General features: G+C 48.4%; 1 protein-coding gene across 2 annotated transcripts in view; it reads right to left on the bottom strand.

Annotated features, from left to right (window-relative positions):
* KCNIP1 (potassium voltage-gated channel interacting protein 1) overlaps positions 1-26,774 on the bottom strand; it is a 395,949-nt gene that overhangs the window by 223,231 nt on the left and 145,944 nt on the right. The window contains exon 1 of one of the 2 annotated variants that reach the window (XM_086759044.1): positions 25,750-25,842. The exons of the other annotated variant lie outside the window; for it this stretch is intronic. Within the exon in view, the coding sequence (XP_086615170.1) occupies positions 25,750-25,810 (61 nt within the window). The 5' untranslated portion in view covers positions 25,811-25,842. Of the gene's footprint in view, positions 1-25,749; positions 25,843-26,774 lie in introns of those variants that run through there. 2 annotated transcript variants of the gene reach the window in all.

The following is a 26,774-nucleotide window of genomic DNA, read 5'->3' as shown; positions in this document are numbered from 1 at the left end:
CTCCACCAGTTCCCTGGGCAGCCTGTTCCAGTGCCTGACCACTCATCCCGTAGTGTTTCCTCATATCCAACCTAAACCTCCCCTGCCACAACTTGAGGCCATTTCCTCTTGTCCTATCACTAGTTGTCTGGGAGAAGAGACGAACACCCACCTCCCTACAGCCTCCTGAGAGGGAAACGATGCGCATTTCCTTACAGGTATCCTAAACATTACTGTAATTCTTCCAGTCACTGACAAAAGGCTGCCTGACAACAGCAGCACCATGAATTGTCACCTGGTGGTGCCTGGGGCTCCGTCCTCCTGTCGCAGCACGGAGCAGCAATGCTGCAGAGCAGCACCACACTGCCTCGTTAAAAGCAGCTTGGAAAGGGCAGGATGAACAGCCGGACTCTGCAGCTTCCCACACACTGGGCAAATTCTGCTTCTAATGCAAGGGCACAAACTTAAAACTACAGGAACAGACATATACCGGATTAGTCTGGCTTCAGATGTGTGCAAGAGAACCCAAAATAATTGCTTAGCAGAGCTCATTAGCAGAGCTAGTTAACAGAGCTGGTGTCAGTGTGATGCAATTTTCTCAATCCTCCTTCATGTTAATCACCCACAAAAAAAGGGAGCGGGGCAGCAGTGAGGCAGAGAAACATGTTTGAGGGCAAGGTGTGCTACGTTGGGAGATGTTTCTTACCTTGCTTTCTAGTCATGATTTAGTACGATCAAGACTTCCTTAACAGATTCCCGCACGTGGCACTGCACAGCTGTACCAGAGCCCTGCAAACGGAGAACTTCACCCCCACCGGCCAGCCCCCAGTGCCCCAGAGGCACAGAAACGCCTTCAGGGGGTCTCAGCCTGACTGAGACCAACTCTTCTACCTTCCCTTGAATGCGCTCTGCACAGCCGTGACCTGGAAAGGATTAACAGTTTCCCAGGCCTATGCTTTAATGTAAAGTTAGATATCTATTTATAGAGTTCACAAGGCCTTTGCCACATGATCGCAGCCCTACAGGCAGAACCTGCAAGGTACGCTTCGACAGCGGGGAAAGCTGCTCCTTCCAGCAGTTACCCTGTCTGCTCATCCTGCAGAAGCCACGGCTGTGATTTTAAATGTTTGTCGATGCTCCACCATATGAATGACAATGTATTGCCAGACAGCAGACTTTGTCCTTTCTGCTCGGTTTCTGGCAGTTTAGGGAAACTTAGACAAAACGGCACGAGAAGAAAATAATTACTGCATGGCCATTTCATCAAATGTTCAAAAAAATGTCAGAAGAAAGGGGTCTGTGCAACACTATTTGGAATCTCCATATGCCTCATGGAGAAATCAGATATTTTTCTGAAGTGGGATCCTGGTTTTATTCCTTCAGAGGCGATGGAAGTGCCTTGGGAATAACCAGCGAGGCTTACTGTCAGCAGGGACGTGGGGCTCTCCCACCGTCCAGGAGTGAAAGATGGAGAGGGAGGGAGAGAACTGCAGGAAGAGGAATGGACAGTGTTAAAATAATTCTTCTGGAGAACGAGCTACACCTCTGCTACAGAGTTCTTGTTAAATCACTAATTGCAGAGAGTCACTAATTGCACGTTCATCATTCTGCGCTCAGCATGAGAGGCTGAGACTTGATTTGTAAAGCATTGAGTACTCACAGCTTCAGCTGAAGTCGGTGCGAGCTGTGCTTTGATCCTCTAATGCACGACAGAACAGTGAGTAACTTGAAAAGCGAGGCCACGGGTATTCCCCCCACACGGCGGAGCCCGGCGTGCTGACGTTCCCTGTGATCCCAGCTGCGGCACGCTGGAGCACTGGCAGGGCAAACGCCTGCGGGTTTATCAAGCACAGAGTGTTACAGGGATGGACGGCTCGGGAAAGCCAATGCGTAAATTACCTACTTACACGTTTGGAGAACATTTTTCCGCGGCATTTGTGAGACTTCAAACTGACCGACCACGTTGGAGTTGTGCTACAGATGCCCTCAGCTCTAAATGCACACATTAAACATACTGAAGATTTTTATCTCTGAACAATGTACTTCCAAGCACAGCCCAGCATCCCATGAAGGTAACAAACCTCCCACAGGAGCTTTGCTGCTTTACAGAAATCAGCATGAATCCCTGTCTGGAACCCGCTCCAGGTTAACCCTTGGCTGGCAGCTGCTGCAGATGGGAAGAAACACGCTTCACCGACACTTGCTTCTTGGCAGCGTGCCGATTTCTCACAAGCCTAGAACAAAACCCTCAGAATAACGTTCCAACCTTGTGATAACCACGATGGTGGTACAGCCACGAACCAAGTGCCAGAGCTCAGGCACTGCAGATAGAGCGATAAAGCGGGAGAGAGCGTCTGTCACCTCTTCTGACAACGTGCAGAACATGTAATGCATTTCCAAACTAGAGCTGGCATCCCTCTCCTGCTCCGCCTCCCCTTCCGCAGGGCATGCAGGTAGATGTTCTAGCTTCATCAGACAAAAACTGAATGAGAAAGCACCTCTTCAAATACAGAGAGCTTCCACTTCTTACACCTTGTGTCCTGATGCGAGTACGTGCTCGTTGCAGTGAAGGTCAGAACCTTGCCTAGCAGTGTAGCTGGGATACGTTTCTAAAGGATTCAAAGAAATTATGCCACAGAGGAACCAAAGAGCATCACCCAATTGCCCACATTTTTAACACACACTAAGCTTTTATACTACAGCTTTAACTGACTACTGGGTGAATCTACCTCAGCGCAGGCCATTACCAAACGAGGGCTGCCCGGCAAGGTTAGGGGACAGGAGGAACATATTGGGTGTCTGTAGCCACCCAGCCCCATCACATACCCTGGGAAGGGAACCTGCAGGCCCTGGGAGAAAGAATTGTAGAGTGAGGCTGCAAAGCACAAGGCAGAGCACAAAGGTGGGAATGGATTGCCAGTAGCCCTGAGGATGAGGACTTGGGAGTGCTGGTGGATGAGAAGCTCAACATGAGCCATCAATGTGCACTCATAACCCAGAAGGCCAACCGCATCCTGGGCTGCACCCAAAGCAGCGTGGCCAGCAGGTTGAGGGAGGTGATTCTGCCCCTCTACTCTGCCCTGGTGAGACCCCACCTGCAGCACTGTGCCCAGCTCTGGAGCCCCCAACATCAGAAGGACGTGAACCAGTTGGAGAGGGTCCAGAGGAGGCCACGAAGATGATCAGAGGGCTGGAGCACCTCTCTTATGAGGACAGGCTGAGAGGGTTGGGGCTGTTCAGCCTGGAGAAGAGGAGGCTCCGGGGAGACCTGATAGCGGTCTTCCAGTACCTCAAGGGGGCCTACAAGAAAGATGGGGAGAGGCTGTTCAGCAGGGCCTGTTGCGATAGGACGAGAGGTAATGGTTTTAAAATAGAAGGAGGTAGATTCAGACTGGACATAAGGAAATTTTTTTATTAGGCTAAGGGTGGTGGCATACTGGCCCAGGTTGCCCCGAGAGGTGGTGGATGCTCCGTCCCTGGAAACATCCCAGGCCAGGTTGGACGGGACTCTGAGCAACCTGATCTGGTTGGAGATGTCCCTGCTCCTGGCAGGGGGGCTGGACTGGGTGGGCTTTGAAGGTCCCTTCTCTACCCAAACTACTCTCTGATTCTATGAATGTTTCCGCTGTTCCCTTACAATGTCTCAAAGCGTTTCACCATCATTTTTACTTGATTTTGCAGAATACTGGAATTCTCTTTACCCACTACCAACCTATCTATTTTTGTTTCCATACAGATGCATCTGAAGAGTTTTGGAATAGGCTTCTGTCCTTCAGACAGGAACAGTAAACAGAGCTTTTCTCCACCCTCAGCCAGAAGAAACGCTCCTCCCAGTCTCTGAAAACACCTACCACATTTTCCCAGTTCTTTGCTTCACTCCTTTGTTTAAAATACAGCCACAATAAATATCGTACATTTTATCCAAGCCACGGCGAGCACCTCCGAGAGCCCCGTTGTCATGGCACCTCCAGGGACTCACGAGGTACGGGCAGAGACGCTTCCTTCTGCTGGGCAAAGCAACGGCTGTTTTAGGGAACTCAAGTTTAACAGATCAAACTGCCCTAAAGTATCTCCGCCCCACCGTGTCAGAGGTTTGTTTTGTTCTGTTTTTTTTTTTTTTAAAAAAAACCCAAACTTTCTAGATTCAAGCACAAAATACAATTCCAAGCTAAACCGTAACAGAACGAGCCTAGCCTTCTCCACAAAGAAGTCAACAGCTGGAAGCCTTCGGAAGAGCCTACGGACAGGGCATAGCTGCGACCACCAACTGCTGCCAGAAGCTCAACCAGAGAAAGAGCTATTCACCACCTCCTGGTTGCCTGCCTCCTCCCCCAAAGCTGAGCAGCTCCTGTCCAGAGCAGGCAACAGAAAGCCAGACTCCCTCAAGCCATGGGACTAAAGCCTGCTGCAGAAGAGGAGAGCAGTTCACTATGTTTGAGAAATGGATTTCACACTTCCCCAGTGACAAGGTAAGAAACCTTGTAAGGTTTCAGTAAGGCAAAAAAAAATTGTTCTGACAGATCCTGCTCCTCTCTAATGGAGCTGGAGGAAGAGGCAGCCCAGCAGGGTCACCGGCCTCAGCCTGCCATCTGCCCAGCGTGCTGGCATCAGGTGCAGCTCCAGGACCATCCGGGAGTGCAGAGCTACTGCTAAAAATACAGGAGGACTAAGCAGCAAGTGGCTCCTTAGACACAGTGCAGGTCACAAGAGATGAGCTCAGCAGCTCCACAGGCAGCGACACAACTGGCATCTCACTGGGTTCCCCTGGCACGAGCAACCTCTGCTTCTCAGAGATGTACGGTTACAATTACTTTATGAAAAAAAAAATTATTAGAGGCAAGAAGAGTTATCATTGTCACTATGCAACACAGGAAGTAGGAAAAATAAAAAAGAGACCTTTAATATAGATCTCTGAAGCTTTGAATAATTGCAAAGACAATCCGCCAGTACTATTGGCTGCAAATTCATCAGCAACAAAGTCTCTGAAGGACTTCAGTTCTTGGCAGAACTCAGAAACATTGCAGTGCTCTTCTTACACCCGCCTACTCTTACGCTTCAGGCTTAGGTTCTTCCCTGGTAAGGGCCACGGGATCCCAAGCGCGGAAGGCTTTTGCACTTCCAGCCCTTCTACAAGCAGCACAAACCCTCTTCCAAGGCTGCATCCTCCAGTTGACTGAACACACCGTTACGTGTCTACACATACGCTCCCCAGGTGCACTCACAAGCTTTAACCAACAAAGTCCAAGTCTGCTAGACACTCCAGTACTACTTACTGAGCAAGCCGAGAACTCCAAAGCACAGCTGTGTTACCCAAACTGCCCCGACACCAGCTGAATTTTTTTGCTACCTGACATTTAGAGAAAGGCAAAATACTTGCACTGCTTTTGGAGGAAACACTGAAATCCAGTTTGAAAGAAAAATGACATAGGAACACAGGTACTAGATTGGACCACAATGAGGACAGGAAATGCTTTGGGAAGAGTGTAAGAACAAGGGAAAGACAAAGATATGCCTTCCCAGGCTCCAGCTCGTACAGCTCAGGGACTTCTTGACCTGGAAGTCGCTGTCTTGGTATTTAAGAAAGCCTACTCAAACACACAGCATGCATGGAGTTTCATTCTGCTGTGGAAAACGTGCACGTAAAGGAGCAGCTGAGGTCTGATATGGAGAGCAGGAAGACATGCAGTGTCATGCAGTGTCCTTGAAGCTCTCATCTGCTCTCACCTGGTGTCCCCATGTTACATGAACTGGACACAAGCAGCACAGAAGACTTCTCAGACTAAACGTCACCTCTGAACAACACAAGCCAATTGGGTGAGACAAGTCAAGAGGAAAACTCTCTCACACTCAGAATGCTGTATTAGGCCTGTAAGAAACTGTAAAATTAAGGAATTAATCATCAGTACAGGAAATGTCAATGCCATGAGTGATTATATTGTATTTACAGGGAACTAATTTGTCCAATCCTGTTCAAAGCAGAAACACCAAGCTCCTCTGCTGAGGTTTCAGACCAAGTCAGAAAGGTATGTTTAGAAACCACTCATCAGGGATATAATCCAGCCCCAAAGCCTGAACACAAAGCTTTTACACCACACACAAAACACGTCAGCCCCTTTGTGAGGTTTAAGCGACCCAAAGGCTTTGCACCAGCACCCAGCTGACTCCCTCCTGGATGGTCCAGGGCTTAAAACTCAAGCAGTGCAGAAAATGCTTTGGAACAGGTTATCAGAGGGGGGTTTGTAGGGGAATGAGTCTCAAGTTCATTACTGGTTTGGTTTTGTTAGATACTTAAGACTCCTATTTGAAAAACCAGAGTTCCTGCAGTGAGCGAGAAACCAGATCTGCATAAAGGTGAAGCTAGAAGCCATCTGAACGTTGCACAAAGGGGAGGTGTGGAAGGAAGCAAGGACAAAAACAAACAAGGAGGAGAAGCTGGGCATGGAAGGGAAGCGCAGTAGTTACCGCAGACATTTGTAAAGCGGGTGACAGGTTCAGAGTGCCTGGAGCCCACAAGCCACTCAATACTGGCCCACGGAGGAACCGCAAGGGCAACCAGGGTCAGAAAGACTTTGCAGCATCCTTGGGGAAACAAGAAATACCAAAGCCAAGAGGGCAATGGTAGCTGAGGAGCAAGATCAACCCTCTTTTCCTCCAAACCACCCACCTCTGAAAGAAATTCCTGCTCTTCTGAGGAGCTGCACAGCACCAGAGCAACAGGAAGGAGTCACACGGTACCTCCCACAGCAGGAACGGAGAGGTGGAAAGAGGGAAAAAAGGAGAAAGCAAAACACCCAGAGAAAGGAGAGAGAAAATCAGGAATACAAAACGAAAGAAAGAGAGGAGAATCACATGATAGGGAAAAAAAGTAGAAATGTAAAAAGAAAGGTTTAGAAAAGAGCAGGATGTCAAAATCAAGAAGCAATTAAAATAATCAATGCCAAAATTCCTGGAGACGAGCCCAGAGCTTTGGCAGGAGGACAGCACGCTGACAGAATCTGCATCAGGAGTAACTTCTTCACCAGGGCCCTTTCTTCATTCAAAATACAGCAGTTCTGAAGCCGGAAGAGCAGAAACTATTTAAGCGCTTTGTGAAAGGCCTCCAGAGACGCCTCACACAGACACAAGCTCTCTGATCCGACAGGAAAACTACAAAGCCCCATCTGAAGGATGCTGCTGAGCATCTGCCACAGCAAGGGAACATCCCACCACCCAGCACGGTGGTTTACCAGTGCATGACCCATCCCCCCGTCTATGTGGGACAGTGGCAGAACACTGCCATCCTCCACCACACCCAGAGAGAAGTTTCCTTTGGTTATTTTTAACTTTGTCAGAAAAACAATGAGCTTTGACTACGAGTGAAATATTTGTCTCTGTGTGAGCTGCTGAGATCGCCCGGTTCCCTGGACTTTGCTGCTTCTCAGGTTGGGCGAGGGGCGGCGAGGGGAGGGAAACGGTGCTGCACACAGCACATCAAGCTAAGCGAGTCAAGATTTTTAGGTAGGCATCTCATACATCACTGTTTACAATAACCATGCAGCATCCCGAGCGTCGGACGCAGGAAGGGAATACACTGGCAGCAGAGCAGGGCAGGGAGCTCTGCAAGTCCTTGCTGACTTGTCTCACCAAGACTCTGGACAAGAAGACACTGAGATGAAGGGAGATGTATCCAAAGGACACGCAGAGGTGGTGGAGCTGAGAAGGAATGTTAATGTTCACACTTCTGTGTTGCCAGTCAGGCAGCATCTAAGACCCTGTTCTCCTGCATACGCTTACACACGGGTGAGATGGGAAACATCAGACTTTAGAGTTCCCCACCTAACCCCCTCCAGCTTGGCTACACAGTAGAAACCTGCTGCTTCCTGAGCTCTCTCAGCCAGCCCACACAAAGCCTTCGGTACCACCCCGAGCGCAAAGCCCATCCCACAGACTGCGTTTTATCCTGCTCCTGCTTTCAGAGACCATCTCGTCACCTCCTCAGGTGCTCGTTATAGCAATGGGTATAACCCAGCAGTTTGCTGATGGAATTTAACTGCTGAAAATAAGAGGCAGAAGCCATGCTCCACAGCCCACTAGTGATCCAAAGCTGAAGGATCTGGATTGCAGGGAATCTTTTTTTGCCCAAGGATGAGCTGTATAACATGAGGTAATTTTTCCCTACATAGTATAGCCATACTTAAATCATGAAGCCATGGAAAACAGACTAGCACCCAGCTGGAGCACAGGGCACTCCTGCGCCCAGGCAGCTGCTGACACCACTGAGCTGCTGCTGCCATCAGTCGGCATTCCCACCTGTCCCATATCACATGGCTTGTGACAATAACAGACCCCAAGGTCTACAGACCCAAACTCTCTCTATATAGGGGTAACACAACAGCCCAGGCTGCGTCGGTCACCGCCTTCCAGAGAGCTCCTCGCTGCTGGTGCATGAGACCAAGCGCTAAGAATAACACAGCGTGAAGAGCAGGAATACGGAAAAAATCAGAGGGGTCACCTCCTTCTCCAGCTGAAATCAAGATCTCAGGACAGCTTTACAACACATGGCTTATTAGCCATCTTGATAACATTATCTGCTTTTCTCTTTTTTTTTTTTCCTTTTTCTTTCTGTATTTTCCTTTTACAGATTGATACTAAAAATCTCTCCCATTGACTAAGACTGAGGAACATACAGAAACAATGTTGACACTAGAAATCCATACCACTTAAAAAAAAAAAATCTTGCATCTTCCTTGGAGCAATTTTGCATGTATCCATATAAAAATACTAAGCTTGCTTTGTATAGCACTTGTTCCTCCGGACAACGCCATTTTACCCCACAGATACACAGGGCGGGAACCCCAGCTGGAACCTGACCACCTTCTCAGTCACTTCAGTCCCGACTCCCAGCAGCAGCTTCCCGAGCTCTAGGCACGGCAGTGAGGGAGTGGAAAATTACATTTTGCCAAGGGCAAACCACTCATTCCCCCACATTCCTTTCTTAGCTTGGCCCTGAAGCTCAGGAAGTACAGAACAGTGAGGACAGCTCATCATGCAACCTAAGAGTTGGGATTAGACCTTGGACTTCTTTTTAAGAGCTTAGTAAAGCAAACCTTCATCTTTTGAAGGCTTAATGGCTTGAGTTCAGGCAAAATCTAATCTGCTTATTTGAAAGGATGAAACGAGGAAGTGGAATGCTCCGAGATAGGATGTGTACTTCTGCGGCTGGGTAGCTGCAAATTTTTCTCAATATCTATCACTCATTCCTGCCGTGCTTGTCTAAAATAAAAAATAAAAAAAAAAAAAGAAAGAAAGAAAAGAAAAAGAAAAGGCTACAAACTAGGACAAAGATTAAAAATATTCATCACCACAACAGCTATATAAACATATAGACAAGATGAAGGCAACAGGGTCTTTTAAACAAACAAACCCCCTGCTTTGGACTGTATAAATTTATGACCTTAATTCAATAATCTTTCTCTGTAAGGAATGGCGCGGTTTCTAAGCAGCACACAAATAGCTCTCTGAGCTGTAGGCACAATGACCTAGCCAGCCCCGACCCGGCAGCGGTACCAGGAGCTCGCCTCATACCAGGATCCCAAGGCCACGAAGAGCAGGGATGGTATCTCCAGCCTCGGGTAATGCGGTTGCTTTGCTGAAGGTGAAACTACGGATGCATCGTAACTTGGCAAGCTTTCCTCTTCGGAAAGGGAGAATGCCTGCCCGTACATCCTGCCATGTGGGAAGCTTTCTCTACAGCATGCTGGTCACAGAGCTGCTAGGTGCTTACATTTAAGAGTACTGAGAAATAATCTGTTCAGGGACGCAGTCTGCAATTCATCTCAAAATTGTTTATTAAGCACAGGCAATGACTGCATTCGGCACAAACTGCACCTGAAAACCACAAAATGGCTGTAAGGCACCATATCCCCACACGTGCCCAAAAGCCCATGAGGAAAGCCAACAGCTTTCACCGTGTTTAGCCAGGCAGCAAACTGCAGCCCAGCATTGCCAAAGCCTGCAACAGGATGGAGGAGCACAGCCAGGAACAACACGGCCCGGCTCCTTTGAGGGCACGGGAGAGACGAGCAGGAGAACTGCGAGAGGGGCCACAGGTGTGTACAAAGAGGCAGGGCGGGAGACCTCTCAGCGTCCTGATGGTTAGATACTGGACAAGCTCAAAATAGATTTTGTTCAGTGGTTTAATTACTTTTTTTTTTTTTTAATGCAATTTGCCAGGGCAATGGCTAAACTTCACCAGGCTAATGCAAGAAATCTACAGAAAAATCTGCCCTCTACAAACACTTGCCAGACGCTGGAAAAGCGGACAGCACAAACCCCCTCCGGTTTCCATAGATCTTGATGAATCAAAGAGGTCCAGACCAAAGCTTTCTCCCAGGAACACCAACCTGCATCTCATGCAGTCATGCGGCACAGCTGCCTTCCACCAGCCCGTCGCCCCTCAGCTCGCCTCCGAGTATCCACTGCTGCTGGATTTAGTGACTCGAAGCCAACACTTGGCTTTTCGTTCTACGCTATTTGCTTGTCACCTGCCAAAACAGTGGCTCCCTCCCACTTTTCTACAATAAAACAATCCAAACTGTTGCTGCTGACAATAGAGCTAATATTTACAATTAATTACTGAAAATATTTTAAGTTTTCTGGATCCTTCAGTGAAAGATGACAATTACAGATATAAGTACAGTATGAGATGTGAGTCACAACAGACAAAATTCCTTGGAGAGCTGGTATCTACAGATATTTAAATCATTCTGTAAATCACATAGACATTGTACATGCAGCAGCTCGTTTAAGATAGCTGATACAGTGATTTCTGCCTCACGTGGGAGAAAATGGATGGATCACAGTGAAGCTGTACCCTCCAACCCCACACCGGTGCCAAGGCTGGTGCTGGGTGATTGATCATCCCACACGCTCACTAAAGCTCCTTCCGAAGACAGCCGCAGTCTGTGCTCAGTTAAGCTGGCCGCACTTTCTTTTTTCTTTGGGCTTTAGAAATGAAAAATGTTTTTTTGAATAGCACCTTTCAGGGGAAAAAAAGACATATAGGGTTCAAGGGGTTTTAATCAAGAGTGCATTTGGATTCTCCTTTTTGCCCTCTTTTCCGCCAGGGAAGGAAGGCAGTAAAACACGCCTTGTGTTTTACACCAAATACAATATCAGCTGTAATAAAAAAAATAAATAATCTCCAAAGTTTCATCATATTTTTAAAAGTTTCAGTATCTTCTGGTACATTTTTGTGATCCGTATTAATAGTTCAAAAGGACAGAACCCTGTCCTACTTCTGCCTGCCAGCCCTGCACAGGAGGAGATGTCCTACTTGGCTTTTAAAGGGACTTGTAGAGGCTGACAGAGGGGAAGCTCAAACAAAACACATTTCTACTCAAAGAACAAGGACCTCACCACTTGTTGTTATATGAGCCTCTTCCTTGCTTTCCAACTACGATTGTTGCAACATCCCTGGAAAAATCAGATGTCTGGGGCTCCACTCACACTTCCTTAAACAACAAGATGATGAGAGAGCTGGAGCACCTCTCGTATGAGGACAGGCTGAGAGGGTTGGGGCTGTTCAGCCTGGAGAAGAGGAGGCTCCGGGGAGACTTCAGAGCGGCCTTCCAGTACCTCAAGGGAGCCTACACGAAAGGCGGGGATAAACCCTTCAGCAGGGCCTGGTGTGACAGGACAAGGGGTAACAGTTTTAAAATAGAGGGTGGTAGATTTAGATTAGATATTAGGAAGAAATTTTTTACAATGAGGGTTTGTAGAACACTGGCCCGGGTTGCCCAGAGAGGCGGTGGATGCCCCATCCCTGGAAACATTCCAGGCCAGGTTGGCCGGGGCTCTGAGCAACCTGATCTGGTTGGAGATGTCCCTGCTCCTGGCAGGCAGGTTGGACTGGGTGGGCTTTGAAGGTCCCTTCCCACTCTAAGAATTCTATGATTTTACAACTCAAGCTCCACAAGACTTGCTAAGTCCCTGGGCAATTAGCTTACATCTTTAAACTTTTCTCTTAGGCTCAGAGGATGCTGTAAAAGGCAGGCTAACATTTTTCTGATACTTGCCTAAGTTTATAAGCTCAGGCTCAGGGAAAACAAGATACGTGCCAGCCCGAGATGTTCAAATTGAGAAACCTGCATATGTTCCAGTCGGGAAGCAAGGAGGTTTTGGGGGCTGAATTTTACAAATCCATATTTCTATTTTATGGAGGTGTTAAGGGTGACTAATTAGAGCACTGCAAAAATAAAGCTATCCAACTTATTTACAGTGTTCCACTCACCGCCATGTGTCAGCAGGTTTAGCACCGAAGACTGTTCACCGATAAATCCCTTCCGTAATGTGTTGTCAACAGCAAACTGCACTACAGCGAACATCAACAGAAAACAGTAACACAAGTGGTTTTCCTCACATTTGTGAGTAGTTTCGTGCTGCAAACATCTCCTTTCCTACTGCAGTCCAATAAACATCTCTAAGATGGAAGCAGAAGGCAGGTGAAAACTCATCTGTGGTTTTGAGACTGAACTTATTTACAGGAATTTAAAATCTCTACTGTTGTTCCTCTAAATTCTCTTCAATTCCACAAACATCTTTCTTGTGCTTTAGGTTCTTGCTTCAAAGCTACACAAGCCTGCAGAGACTCCAGGCACGTGCGCTCAGCTGTGTGCTGCCGGAGTGCGTGGCCCAGAAATGCATATGCATGAAGCAAAGAACCAGGCAGCAGGGAAAATAGTTTTGCTCCATTTTCTGGAATGCCTACAACACAAACAGAGGAGGAAAAGAGACCATTTTGGCAGCGTCTCCACATTTATGTGGACCGTGAAATGCAAATCAATTTGAGGACTAGTACAAGAAATATTGGCTAACAAGTGTGTTGTGCGCTGGGAACCAGACCTAGAAATCACCTTAACAGGAACTTTGTTAGATTTTCCGTTTGTGCTGTCTATTCCAGCACAAACACTAGCACCTCCATCTCTGACTGAGCTGCTCTCTCCCCGCTGCACGTTCCTTCACACCACCTTTCACAGCAGTGACCAGGTCAAAAACCACAATGCTGTACGAGAGATCAAACTCAGAGAATCGGGACAACAGGAGGTAAATAGAAAATCTACATTGGTTCACCCTGTCACTTAGCTTCAGGTAACTTCAACTTGACCAAGGGTACGGTGCCCTGAATTAGAATAAGGAGACATTTCAAAATGCACACAGAATTTTAAACATGAGGATTTGAGCAGCTACTGCTGAGTTCTGTTCCCTCTGTACAATATTCTATGGTAAACGACATGGAGAGATCTCAGGAAGGTGATGCTGATTTCCACGCACACACGTCCCAGCCTGGCTCTGCTGTCCCAGCTCTCTCTGTCCATTCCCGCATCAGGCAAAGGATGCACTCAAACACTGATGGCCACAAACATTCTCGGTGGTGCACTACATCCACAACTATTCCTGATCTCAAAACATCATTGCAAGAAGTCCCTTCCCCTGTGGGAGAGGCACCTGCTCGGGTGTCGGGTGTGCTCTGGGAGCAGGACACCTCGCTTGTCCCTCCAGATGGGGTACAGCACAGCACAGGCCCTTACCACATCTGACAGTGGTAACGGGAGGTGGCCAGGCTGTTCCACTGCGACGCTGCTTAATCCGCCAGTGCAAGAGCAGCCACGCTCTCCTGAGCTCCTTTGACTACAAAGGATTGAAGTGGTTCATTTTCTCCTGTCTGCATATCCAGTAAAAGTGCTCCTAAACCCAAGAGCTGCAGAAGAAATAAACTCTCTGATCTGTTGGAAAGGGTCATAGCTCCCATCATGGAGCAGGGAACAAGCGTTTCCCTGCCCACGTTGGGAAGAGACCTATGTCTGTAGCTATCTCAGCATCGTGGAGCCTGTCCACAGCACTATCAGCCTCTGGAAGCACAGCCCTAAAACTACCAGCACCACCAACTCTACCAGTTGCTGGCGGAAAGCAAAGCATTTGGTGGCACTAGAGAAAACAATGACTCTGGGACACACTCTTCAAAAATAGCCTTTGTAATTGCCATCCTACCACATAACATCAGTGACTACTAGTCAACTGAGACCAGGAATGCTGCTCCACAGAGAAAAGCTTCTGCAGGCGAACGCTGCATCAGACGAGCTGCTCGATGCCATCCTTGCCATCCGCAACCGGCAATGGCCACCGGGAACTCCCGAGCCAAATGCCCCACTGACAGCAAATCCACACGCACAGCCTCTGCCTTGGCAGGACAGTCTCTGCGCTGTCTGCCACCGGCAAACCACACTCACAACATGAGTAACGATGCTTCGGCTTTGACCTCCCGCTCTCCCAAATCTCACGTTCTTGGGAGCTATCTCCTAATGCTGGAGAGAACACAGGAGAACTAAATCACAGCAAGCAAATGACAAGCAATTAACTTAGGCAAAACTCTACAGCTGTAATAGTTACTGCACAAAAAAGGACAGCGAGCTGGTGAGGATGACCGAGGGCGCCGAGGCTCTGCAGCTGGAACGCATCACCTCCCCAAACCGCAGAGCAGCAAATTCAGAGCAGCGGGAGTGGTGGAGACACAGACCCGGCGCCTTGTGCCAGGTCACGGGGAGAGCGCTGACTGAATTGCATCTCCTGCAGCATCGTCCCCACCTCATCCTGCCTCAGGAGCTGGATTTCTAGGGAAATGAAGCTCTTCAAACAGATTGCTTTACATTCACAGGACAGAAGCACCCATTAAGCGAATGAGCAGGATTTGGGCGGGCTTCTCCAGGGAAGCCCAGCTTCACAAAACACTGGGAGATGGTCAAAGGCTTGCTTCTTGGTTTTTGTTCTTTGAGGAATTCAGTAGAGTTTGAAATGTTCTATCTGGTGGAAAACATTAGTAGATGTGCATGTGCCTCTAGTATTTGCTTATATTTGTTTAGCTGCCTTTACACACACAATTCAGGCTTATTAACTGAAAGTACAGGGCCTAACATGAACTATACCGAGCATTTTAGGGCACTGGTCTCCACGCGGGAGCACGTCCCTCAAAAGCCAGATGCAATAGGAAAGCAGAGCAACAGAGCTGCACCTGCGCTTCCCAGGCCTGCCAGGGCCATCGGCTCGGCCTCGGCTCCGGCACTGCTGCAGCCCGAGCAGAGAGTGAGGCGAAAGCAGCAGCACAGTGGGTAAAGCAGAAGCAGATGAAGCAGAAAGGGGGAGCTTCTGTGTTTTCTGAGCGATCAGAACCTGAGATGTTAGAGTCAGTGTGGAGATCACAGGGTTGGGCTGCTACCTTCACATCCCAGCATCCTCTAACAGCTCTCTGCCCAGTGTGGACCCAGGTGGAGGGTAAGAACACTTACCAGCCAATTCCCCTCTGTCAGTAACTTCCAGGCAACAACTCCAAAGGGACAGCGTTTTGCGAAAAACAAACAATCCACAGAGACGTGACAAAATTCATTCCAAGTCCAAGTGTTCCCATAGTTTCCAAAATATCTTTTAAACTCCACAAGGTAAAGGAAAGTGTCAGGTTTGGACCAAACTTCTAGTCTAACAACAAATATGCTGTGTAGGTTTTACAAACCGGTAGTATGAACAACACAAGAGTGCATTTGCTCCGACAGATCCAGCCTCACATTGAACTCCCCCAGCATTCACCCAGAAGCGGGTGAGGCTGTGGTAGCACTCCAAACGGCGCATTGCCGGGTTCTCCCTTGTGCGTCGTTGAACAGCAGCACCAGCCAGCGCCTGAGGGGAGCACGCAGCGCTCCAATCTCCTGCGCCACGTGAGCTCTTGGCCTGCAAGTACTTCACCTCCATCAATAGTCAGGTCAGAGGAAAGAGAAAAGGCAGCATCAGCTAAAAAAAATGCAAACGTAGCCACGTAAAGTGCTATAGCTGATGGCATTGCCCAGAAAATGTCTGATCAGACATTTCCCTTTGTTTGACAGCGTTCCTTCCGGGAGGGCTGTGGTGAGCCACGCGCAGCCCAGCGCTCCGTCGCGGAGGTGATTAGAAATGATAGGGCAGTAGCTCAGCTGTAATGTCCTCACTCCCGCCAAGCAGAGGATGCCAAATTAGTATTGGAAACAGCCCCTTCTGATGCCATAAAGCCCTGGAAATGAACCTCACTCTCCTGACAGAACAGTCTCTGGTTAGCTTTCTGTCCCAGCACCAAATCTGCTCTGCATGCAGGTCCGGCTGCCACCGACACAAAGAGGAACAGACCTGTGGGACCAGATTTCCTGTAGAGAACTGCACCTGCCTGCCTTTGCACATCGCCCAGTACATACAAATGTCCACACAGGCAGGATGTTCCTCATGCAGTTCTCTGTCGAGATGCCTGCAGCCTGCCTCATTCTGCATGCACAGGACTGCAAACTAGACCTTCTGTCAGCTCACAAGTATCAGATAAAAACAAACACCATGCTACGGGGATTCAGATCGACACACGGACACGCTTTCAGCTCCTGGGACACCAGTATCACAGTCTGGGGTCACATCTGACTCTCCCAGTGAAGCATGTAAACTAGCGTGCCAATGCAATTATGCTGGCTTATTAGGATTAGCAGACAGCAATCCTCTCCGCACTGACACAGAAGTGTCCTGCTTCACTTTTTTATTTTCACGGGTTGCTCCCAGTTCAGACAGCGATGCACAAGTCCCTTGAATGTGAGGACTGAGAGTGCAAAGGGGTGCTGATGCTCCCTGCTGCCTCGTGGGGTTCACCTGCACGGGACGAAAGTTTCCCTAAAGGGAAGCTGTCCTTCCCCACAGATGCTGGGCTGGGTCCCAACATTTTGCAGCTGGGGAGCTAACGGCATTATCCTTCCCAGGGCTGCGCGCTTCTCCTACAGAGAGCAAGGCTCAGCTCACGCAGATTTGATGTGCTAAAATCAGGGGCCTGGCCTGAGGTTTCAGCTGATAATCAACAAATCCACGGGGCTGATGTGTAGCGTCGCTCACTCGAAGGGACCAACAGCAGCCTGGGAAAACTCACCCGGGAGCTCGGCACTGAGCTGCCGGCAGGCAAAGTTAGAATTGTTGTCAAAACATTCAAGCTGCGCTCTAAGTGGCTAAATCTTGTGAACATGGCTTGTTTCATCCATATTTTCCTGCCTAGAAATTTGACAGGCAGAAACATTGATTTTGTCAGAGCACTAAGTGTTCCTGATGCTCAGCACTGACCTCTGGCACGCCGTAACTTGGCTCCCCCTTCCCAGGCAATGCTCCCCCTTCCCAGTAAGGACCCTTCAGCAGAACGATGCGGGCGTCTCTCAGGTTTCCTAGAAACCTGCCTCCAGCAGCACAACGCGTATCCTCACGATCATGTTCTCCATTAGCTGTTCCCAGCCCCGCTACAAAACATCCTGTGCCCACCCCTTGGCTTTCAGAGACCGCGGCTGTGGCCATCTATGGAAATTCTGGGCGCTTCCCAACTGGCCACCCACAGAAGGAGCTGGAGGGGAGGAGGGTTTTCGTGGAGCAAGATAAAAGCAAACATTGGTGTGTGTGAAGAGCTGCGGTTGTTGAATATGTCAAGAAAGTAATGTTTGGATTGAGGAAAGCCAAACAGATGTAGCAGAGCTCTGCCAGGAAAGGATGGCTCTGTTACCCAGCTCACATCTTCCTTCAAACTTGCCCGTAGCGCTGCCGGGCGGGCCAGCTGCCCTCCTGCCCGGGCTGCCCTCAGCGCGTCCTTCCCTGCCTCGCCCTCGGCCACGCTTACTCCCAGTGAGCTTCCCCTCACTTCTGCTGGGGTTTAAGCTCTCCAGACCAGCCCCAGCACACCCCCCTGTCCCACCCCACGTCGGCACAAGTTACATCCTTGTGTGCGCAGATAGAAATTAACTGACCGCCATCTGAATCGTCTCCCGTCCAGACCAAAGACACCACCCTACAGCGACCGTCACAGACACAGAGTGAAGATATCTGGGGACGGCTTTCTTCAATTTTTGACTCCCCTATTTTGAAAATGTGGATATAGTTTACACTTCCAATCTTTTTTGATTTGTTAAGTACAATCTATCTTACAATAACAGTTACTGCCCTTCCCCGGCATCTCTGAACAAATAAAAGGGGAAAAATTAAATACCTTGCTTGGAACCCTAAAGATATCTTGGTTAGAAAGGCTGCTGTGGTACCACATAGCTCTAACCTGCGCTTCCCAGCTGGGTAAGAGCCCTGCCATGCCTTTTGGTACCTTCCCACAGGGGAGGATACGGGGTTCCTAGAGCATCCCAGCTGGGAAACACCTCTAGGAGAGGATGCAGAGGTTTCTTACCCTGCAAACAGGCATGGAGTGAGCAGTGACATGACTCAGAGACCCTGAGCAGGAACGCAGACTCTGCATCGCTGTGCCTTCACATTCTCTTTTTTTTTGTATAAGGAATGCGGCACTTGACAGAAACACCTAGGTCTGTCCCCCACTTTCTCTGTTCACATCTAAAACTACAATAAAATTACAAGCCAATAAAGTGTTTGGAAAGGTTTGGTGAATAACTGCAACTAATATCAATTTTGATTCATTAAACATTTCAGAAAAAAAAAAAACAAACAACCAAAAACAAAAACAAAAAAAACCCAAAAAAACCCCACCACTGAATTTTTGAGAAATGTATACATCTTCAGGGTTTTTAATAAAGCTTAAATAAATATTAAACCAAACATTTTGACTCTAGGTTTCTAAGCGGAGAAATAAAACATTTTTATTTTTCCCCTCACATTTGACCAAAATCAGCATCAGTTTATAACTTGCTTGCAAGCAGTTGGTCTGCTTTTTTATGGATAAATTTTTCCTCAAAAAATTTGTAAACCCTAACCAACCCCTACTTACATATTTGATGCCATTAACCACTGTAAAGCCCGGAACTGGCGAAAAGCTCTGCTAAGTATTGAGTTCCAAGCTTTTCACATCTACAATGTTAAATATTTTCAGTTGCAAAAAATCCAAGTGCTTCATAGTGCCCATTCCAACCAAACACCCAACAATTCACACTGGAAGAGCTGCTGATAATAAAGGCTGGAAAATTACCAAGGCTGGAAGTTAAAAAGGGGAAAATATTTTCTGTTTTACCCTTTTGAATTACTGTGGAACAAAAGCTTCAGAGCACTGCACGTGAAGTTGCGGTCTCTAATTGCCTCTTTTACCGGGGGATTTCTCGGCGCGGCGTGGACGCGCGGCACTCTGAGGGCGCACAGCACCCACACCCAAGGGCAGCAAACCAGCATACACGCGTGCTAACGCAAAATAACACGTAACACACTATACGATGTGCTTTCCTCCATTCATTTGTCTTTATCCAAACCCCCAAGCTGGGGCTGCCCATCGCGTCTGAGGCAGGCGCGTACGCCTGTGGGAAGCAATCACGGACACGCGTAGCTTGCTTTAATTTGATCAGTGCTATGCTCTGTCATGGCCAGCTATTCGATATCACTCTGCCTCAGTGCCAGGAGCCGTACGTACAGGGACGCAAGCAGGAAACAAAGCAAGAGGTAAGGGAAGAAATTTAGACCTAGCAATTGCATAGGAGCCAAAGACATTTTGGCTGAAAGAGGAGGGAGTGGGGAATGGAAGCAGCCACAAGTCCCTAAGCCCTGCTCACCTCGAAGCAAACCTCACGCCTGCATGATCACTCACAGGGGTACTGAGGAGACGGGGAAGCACCCCATACCTCTGTGCCACCCACCGCAGGCACGTCCCAGCCCTGTGGGGACACAGCCACAGGTTGGCCGCTGTGATGCCGAGCAGCCTCCCGTGCACCTCTTCGCACTTCACAGAAACCAAAAGGGTTGCATGCAAAGTGGCCAATTCTGACACACACTTCTTGGTGATCACAGTTTTTCTAAATTGCTTCTGACTGAGTGCTTACATCAAACAGTTTTGCTGCTGAGTGCTGTTCCATACACCCATTACAAAGACAATTCCCTAGAAAAAGAAAAAACCTATCAAACCCTCAGTTTCCAGTGCAGGCAGCCGACCACGTCCCTGACCTGGCAGACCGTATTGGATAGCGAGCAGAAATGACTAGGGAGAGAAAATGAGATGCCAGGGCTGTCTGTCGGCTCTTGAGCCCAGCCAAGATAAACCACATCGGCCATTTCTTCCATTCCCTCAAGCACCTGCAGGCGCGGGCCTCCGACTGGGGAAAGCGTGCCCCCCCGGCTCTGGAAGGAAACCAGGTGGGGAACCGAGATCTCCTCCCTGCTCACAAAGTTCACAGGGCTGGACGCCCTGAGGCTCCAGGCCACACACGGTTGCCCATAACAGCGGCAGGCTGTCAGGTTTCTCTGAGGAGCAAAAGCAAGAGAAGGGCAACTTTCAAAGCTTTTCTTTCTGCCAAACCTAAATAGATTTTTGAGGGATGAGGGTAAGTCTGTCACTGCCCCCGGACGAATTTCAAAAGCCTATTGGGAATAAAGCTGCCCTAAACAGCTTACAAAAAGTCATTTTGTAATGAAAGGTACTGGGCAAAGCAAATACCAGGCAGCTCCTCTGCCCAAATCTATCATCTCCATCCTGCAGCTGTAGGCCTAGGGCTGAACAGGACCGATTCCTTCAAACACCATTGAACCACTTTTTCTCCTTTTGAGCAGAGAAGCAGATTGTTCTAGCGCAGGGAACTGGGAGGGCACAGCCATGACCAGCAATCTCGGGAGCTCCAGTCAGTCAGATACTCTGAGGAAGACTGATGAGTCAAGTAATGTTGAGTGGCTTCTTGGTGAGTAAAACACTTGAAAATACAGCTGGTCAGAGACAAAATCTGATGCTTTTGGACAATAAGCCATTTCAAAGCAAACTTTCCTTCAAAACAAAGTGTAGAAATTGGTCACTATAAAAATGGCGCAGCTGGCATTTTAAGCACAGTGAATTCCTGCTGTTGGCTCTTGAAAAATTAAACAATTGTGCCAGGCTCCTCTTGACAGTTTGGGTTTGGGTGGTCTTGGACCAAAAGACAGTTACTCACGCTCCACACTCGGATTCCCAACTGGAAGTGGTGCTGCTTCCTGGGGCAGGGAGGGGAAGAGCTGGGGCCTGGAGCTCTGAGGCCAACAAGATTCAGGTGTTGAGAAATATTTGAGCTACATTTCACTTTCACGGAGGAAGGAAGAGGGGATGTGAAGTGTAGAGAAAAGAAAGAACTAACATAGCTAATCCCTTATTCCTTAATTTTCCTTTCCTACTGTAATTGAACGTGCGCATGATGGCAGCGTACCCATCCCCACCACACACTGCCGCAGAGATACAGAAAGCAGTCAAAACAAGAAATTCCCCCTGCGTTCACAATCTGCTAATCCAAACGTTTCCATGACAAATATGGAAACGGCTGCTTCTAGCCACAAATTTGGCCATGATTGGCTGCAGGCTGTAAAAACACACGGAAAAAAAATCTCTCTTCCTGCAGCTAGGTGAAACCAGAGATGTGTTTGTGTGTGCATTATCTGCTTTTAGTGTTGTGGTGGTTTTGGTCTATTTTCTCTGATTCATTTAATGTTTTATTGCTTATGTTTGCTGGAGGACATACAAGCAAGTTGAAATTCTCAAGTCCATCTTGATCTTGTACATAAGCGCTAACTGCTAACATACTAACAGAAGACCAAGCACTCCTCGGCTCTGTTGGCGTTTGGTCCATACTGAGCTCTCAGTGTTTCTTCCTCTTCCCAGTACCCTCAAACCCTTACATCTTTGGGGGTTTTAAAGTGACAGTAATTCCAGAGCCACAGGATGGATGAGGTTGGAAGAAGCCTCGGAAGATTGTCTCATCCAATCCCCTCCCCAAGGCAGGGTTAACTACAGCAGGTCGCTCAGGACTGTGTCCAGCTGGGCTTTAAGCATCTCCAAGGATGGAGACCCACAGGCCCTATGGGCAGCCAGTGTTCAGTTACCCTCACAGTAATTTTTTTTCTTATGTTTAAGTGGAATTTCTTGTTATTTCAATTTGAGTCCATTGCCCTTTGTCCGGCCACTGGGCACCACTGAGGAGAGCCTGGCTCCATCGCTTCTGCTCCCTGCCATCAGGTATGGACACACAGAGAGCCCGAGCCTCTCTGCTGCAGGCTGGACAGTCCCAGCTCTCTCAGCCTCTCCGTGTGTGTCAGACGCTCCAGTTTCTTAACATTCCTTGTGGTGCCTCAGCAGACTCAGTCCAGTAAGTTCCCATCTCTCGTACTGGGGAGTCCAGCACCAGACACAGCACAGGGTGTCTGAGCGGTGCTGGGCAGAGCGGAAGCATCATGTCCCCGACTCGCTGGGGATGCTGTGCCCAGTGCAGCCTGGAAGGCTGCCGGCCGCCTTTGCTGCAGGGACACAGGGCTTGCTCACAGCCACCTCGTCCCCCGCAGCCTCAGGCAGGCTCCAGCAGGACCCCAGGAACGCCGCGCAGCTTTGCTGGTCCAGGATAGACGCAAAGTGAACGCGGTAGAAAGACCTTTTTACTAGGCCAACTGAGAATCCCAACAGTGACTGAAGTTACAATGCCATCAAGTAAGGAGACTGGAGGAAATAATTTCTAATGAAATGTAAAAAGTACTCTGTGGAACTGCCCCAAGCCACTGCCAAAGTAAACGGCACAAATCTCACAGACTGTCCAGGGACACGCCAGCCAACAGGGAAAGCTTCCACAGCTTTAGTGATGGATTGCAAATCCAGGAAGAGGAAATCTTTATCCTGCAGGACAGGGTGCATGGTTCACAACCTGCCTACATAAAATGCCACATTATATTGAGTTAAGTTTTTACATTCAAGCCAAACAAATGATCTTCACCTTTACAAACCCCCCCCCAACGCTGCCCAGAGAAAAGGTCTCGCACTTGACGGACCACCGCTCTCAACTCTAGGGCCAGTTCTGTGCTACTCCTGCCTTTACCGGTTCAGGCTCCCTGTTTTCATTAAAACAAGGAATTTTATCTCGTACTCTTGCCCAGTGCTACCATATATCCTCCAGCACTGCCACTCGCAGCCGGAATAACCGAACCAGCCACCAGTGCCACTGCCAGCACCCCGCCCCCAGCCACGAGCAGGGCGTGAGGGGAGCAGCGCAAGCAGGGCTGTGTCCTGCACGGAGGCTGGAAGGGTTCCGCAGGGCCCACTCTGCCAGGATCCACCACGTGCTTACGGATAGCCGCTGCTCTCTGGAAATGCCTCGCTTTAGATAGGACCTGTTTCTTTCACCTGTTCTCAAAACAATATACACGCATGGTTTTTTGCTTTTCAGTTATTACACCAAAGATACATCGCTTCTGATACACGTGGGAGCTGCTGAGCTACAACAGGCTACTTGGAAGAGCACCCATTTACCGAGGGGTGGATCTAGCCCTGTTATAACTACTCCTTCAAGCCCTTGTTCTAGCAGCAATATTTAACTCCTACGTAAATCCTGAAATAGTCACATAAACACACAGAGAAATAGAATAAATAACAGTAATTCTAATCTAATAATCCAACAGATAATAAACACTTTACTCAATAAAAAGGAGACACAGCGATATTAAACGGAGCAGTTACACCCGCACATCGTTAGCAAGGTGCCCTGCGGCAGCGGAGGCAACGCCCGCAGCACACCGCATCAACAACCGTGCAGCCAGCGCTGGGATGGGTGGTCCTTCCCCGCTGCTCAGTGCCTGTGCAAGCACATCCAGAGTGCTGCGGCCAGTTTTGGGCTCCCCAGTACCAGACAGACATGGATACACCAGAGTATGGTCCGGCAGAGGCCACCAGGATGGTCGGGGGCTGGAGAAGATGCTGAGGGAGAAGCGGGCAAGACTAAGGAATCCATCATGCCGCAGTGAGTGACTTCTACTATTTAGCTCACCAAGAACAACTTCAGATTGTACTCAAACTCAGCACATATCCCTGTCTCATCGCTGAGAAGGTGAAGTGCTTGCAGTGTAAAATAAGCCAAGCAGCCCAGTGGCAAACGTGGCTACACGCCACTGCCACTCTTGTTCGGAGATCCAGGGATCCTCTGGGCACTGGGCTAGAGGAGCATCTACAACTGGCTGAAGGCAGCCAAAACTGGCCATGCTGTTCCGCAATGTCTTTCCTGCCAGGTAAATGGCGACTAAAAGGTGTGAAATTCTGTACTGGCTTTGAAAATAGCCAAGAAAAATCAAAGGAATTTCTTCCAACCTGCTCACTCCAATTGGGTGTCCTATTAACCAGCAGCACCACATGGCTAATGCATCAGAGCCAAGAGGAGCTAACTGGGAACACAAGTTTGGATAAATATAGCCGAACAGCCACTGCCAGCAGGCGTCAGCGAGATTGAATCTCACTGTAAATGTTCAAACGTGTGACCAGATGCTGCATTTTTACTGCTCATGAACTCCAAAAAAAAGCAATTTCTTCCATCCACTTGGGCGTTGAGCCAATCGCAAGACAACAAAGTAGTAGAGAACAGATACGTTCAGCCAAAGATCATCCGCATTTACTGGAAATCGGATCCAGTTCCCAGGTTTCTGGCAGGTGGGTAAGATGCTCCGTGGTGTCACAGCAGCCACCGCGCCCAGCGCACTGCGCTCAGCTCTCCTGTGCTTCCCAGTGCCCAAACACAACTCTCAGCTCAAGGTGTGACTCCGTGCTTGGACAATTATACAGCGATGCTTGTGTTATAAATAATATCATACACATCCCAGATGATTGTACAATTATGGTTGCACTATAACAACACAGAAAGGTGAACTGAAAACCACGTGCACGCACTCTGATGTAAAATTCTACCCACCCATTTTGTACCAGGAACGCAGAATTTTACACTTGCTCACAAACTTGCCTCAATCAAATCCCCTGCACAGCCCTTCCCCTTTTCTCTTTAGAGTGATTACTTGATGTTTGATATTTCCTAATACAATCTTAAATTTAAATTGCTACGAAATCCATACCAACTTGCAATTCAGAAGTGTGTATATGACCTGAGCAACAGATCCGGTGGAAACAGAAACCTACCCTAGAAATTCTGAGAGACTGTCAAACCCAGAGGTTCTGGCAGGGAGTATTTTCACATAGCAGAAAGACTTGCCGAAGTTAGATTCTTTCTTTTTTTCTAAACAGTAGTTGTTCTGTATGGTATGGACATGCCCCTGACAGTGCCTTCAACTTTCTGCTCAGCAGCACCCTGGAATTTCTGGTTTAACCCTGACAGAAACTGAGCAAAGCTCAAGCAAGCACTACACAGACCAGATCTCCTGAAAAATCAGCATTTCACAGCCAGTATTCATGGATTTAAGGATTTCAATCCCTGGGATTGCTGCTTGCTTTCTCATTTTTCATGAGCTGCTTCTCCTCCTCCCCTTCTTTATGAAAACATTCTGATCTTTTCCCCTCCTAATAATCTTGACAAGACACGCATCGTTAGTACCACACACTTGGTGTTGGATTACTGAAGATGCAACACTGCCTCTAACAATACTTTCTGAGAGAGAAACCACAAGGTATTGGGGAGAATTCCCTGTCTATCTACATTTTATTCCCTCCTCAAAGGGTTTATAAAGCATGGGTTTTGGGAATAAGCAGGGCTCTTCTGCAAGTGCTCTGCATACGGAGCCACTGAGTTTCTCCTCCTCGTCCATGCCTGTACGAAGGATTACAATATTTCAGATGCTTTTCGCCCCCCAAGCCCCTCCACAGCAATTTCCTCATGCCCACACATTTCCTCTCCAGCACCTCGCATCCCGGTCTCTGCAAATCCCACCTCACAAACATCGTCGGGTGCCTTGCGAATGGCACATGTTCATTTTCTCTTCCCTTCCTCAATATCAATTTCTCTCCTAGCAAATACACAGAAGGGTCAGGCAAAGCAGAACAGGATATCTTACCTTTCGATGGTCGTCTTTGTTTCGTTTGTAGAGAAGAGAACGTACCCATTACAGCACCCATTGCAAAAGCTACTCGTGAGTTTTTGGGGAGGATTTATTTTGGCTGGTTTGGTTTTTTATTCTTCTCACCCCACCCCCTCCGCTGCCAGTGAACAAAATCTATGGGAAATGCCCCCAAGAAAAAAAAATAAAACAGAGGAAGTCAAGAGAAGAAAGAAAAGAAGAAAGGAGGAGGGAAAAAGCAAAGCACTGCAGCTCGGCGTTCAGCAAGCGTTAAGCTTTGAGGGTTTTTTTTTTTTTTTTTAAGTCAACACACATGCACTGACTCACAGCCGGCTGCACTGTTATTATTCAAAACAGCTCCCCATCAAAATTTAAATGCTAGGTAGATTCCCTCAGACCAGAGCTGGCAGCAGATGCATCAAAATATTTACTGGAGCACAGCCACACAAACACACAGGCTAATTCTTCCGTTCCCTCATGGCTCCAACCAGCAGCCCCTAGGTCTGCCGAGGGAGCACCAGCGCGTCCCTTCCAGTGAATACTAAACCAGGGTCCTGGACACACGCGGAGGGTCTCGGGGGGAGGCCAGGGCTTCGGGCTGGGTACCCATCCGGAATGAATAGAAATCTTCCGAGTGGGAAACGAGAGCGAGCAAGGCATCAAAGCCCCAGCTGCGTGGATGGATGCTCCGGGTAATTAAGAGGCTGACAGAAAGGTAGGAAGCAGCATCTCTGACAGGCTGCTCAAGGAGGAAAGTCAGGGGAAAATAAGTAAGCGCAATGGGGGAAAACAGAAAAATTCACACAATCCTTTTCTCGTGCATCCTTTCACACACACCAGAAACACGTGCGAGGCAGTTGTTAATAACTTGTATCCTGCAAAGTATGGATGTGCACATCCTTTTTAAGGGCACTGAACCAGCAAACTTGAAACTAAATTCTGCAAATGTCAGGTGGCTTCAAGGAGGCAGGCAATTCCCAGCACTTCGTTCAGTTTTTTTGTATTTCAAAAAACCAGCTATG

Source organism: Chlamydotis macqueenii, chromosome 14 (genome assembly GCF_036417535.1).
Source record: "Chlamydotis macqueenii isolate bChlMac1 chromosome 14, bChlMac1.mat, whole genome shotgun sequence".
In the NCBI taxonomy this organism is placed as follows: Eukaryota; Metazoa; Chordata; class Aves; order Otidiformes; family Otididae; genus Chlamydotis; species Chlamydotis macqueenii.
The sequence above is the reverse complement of the archived record's forward strand: the minus strand, read 5'-3'. Positions and strand labels throughout refer to the sequence as shown.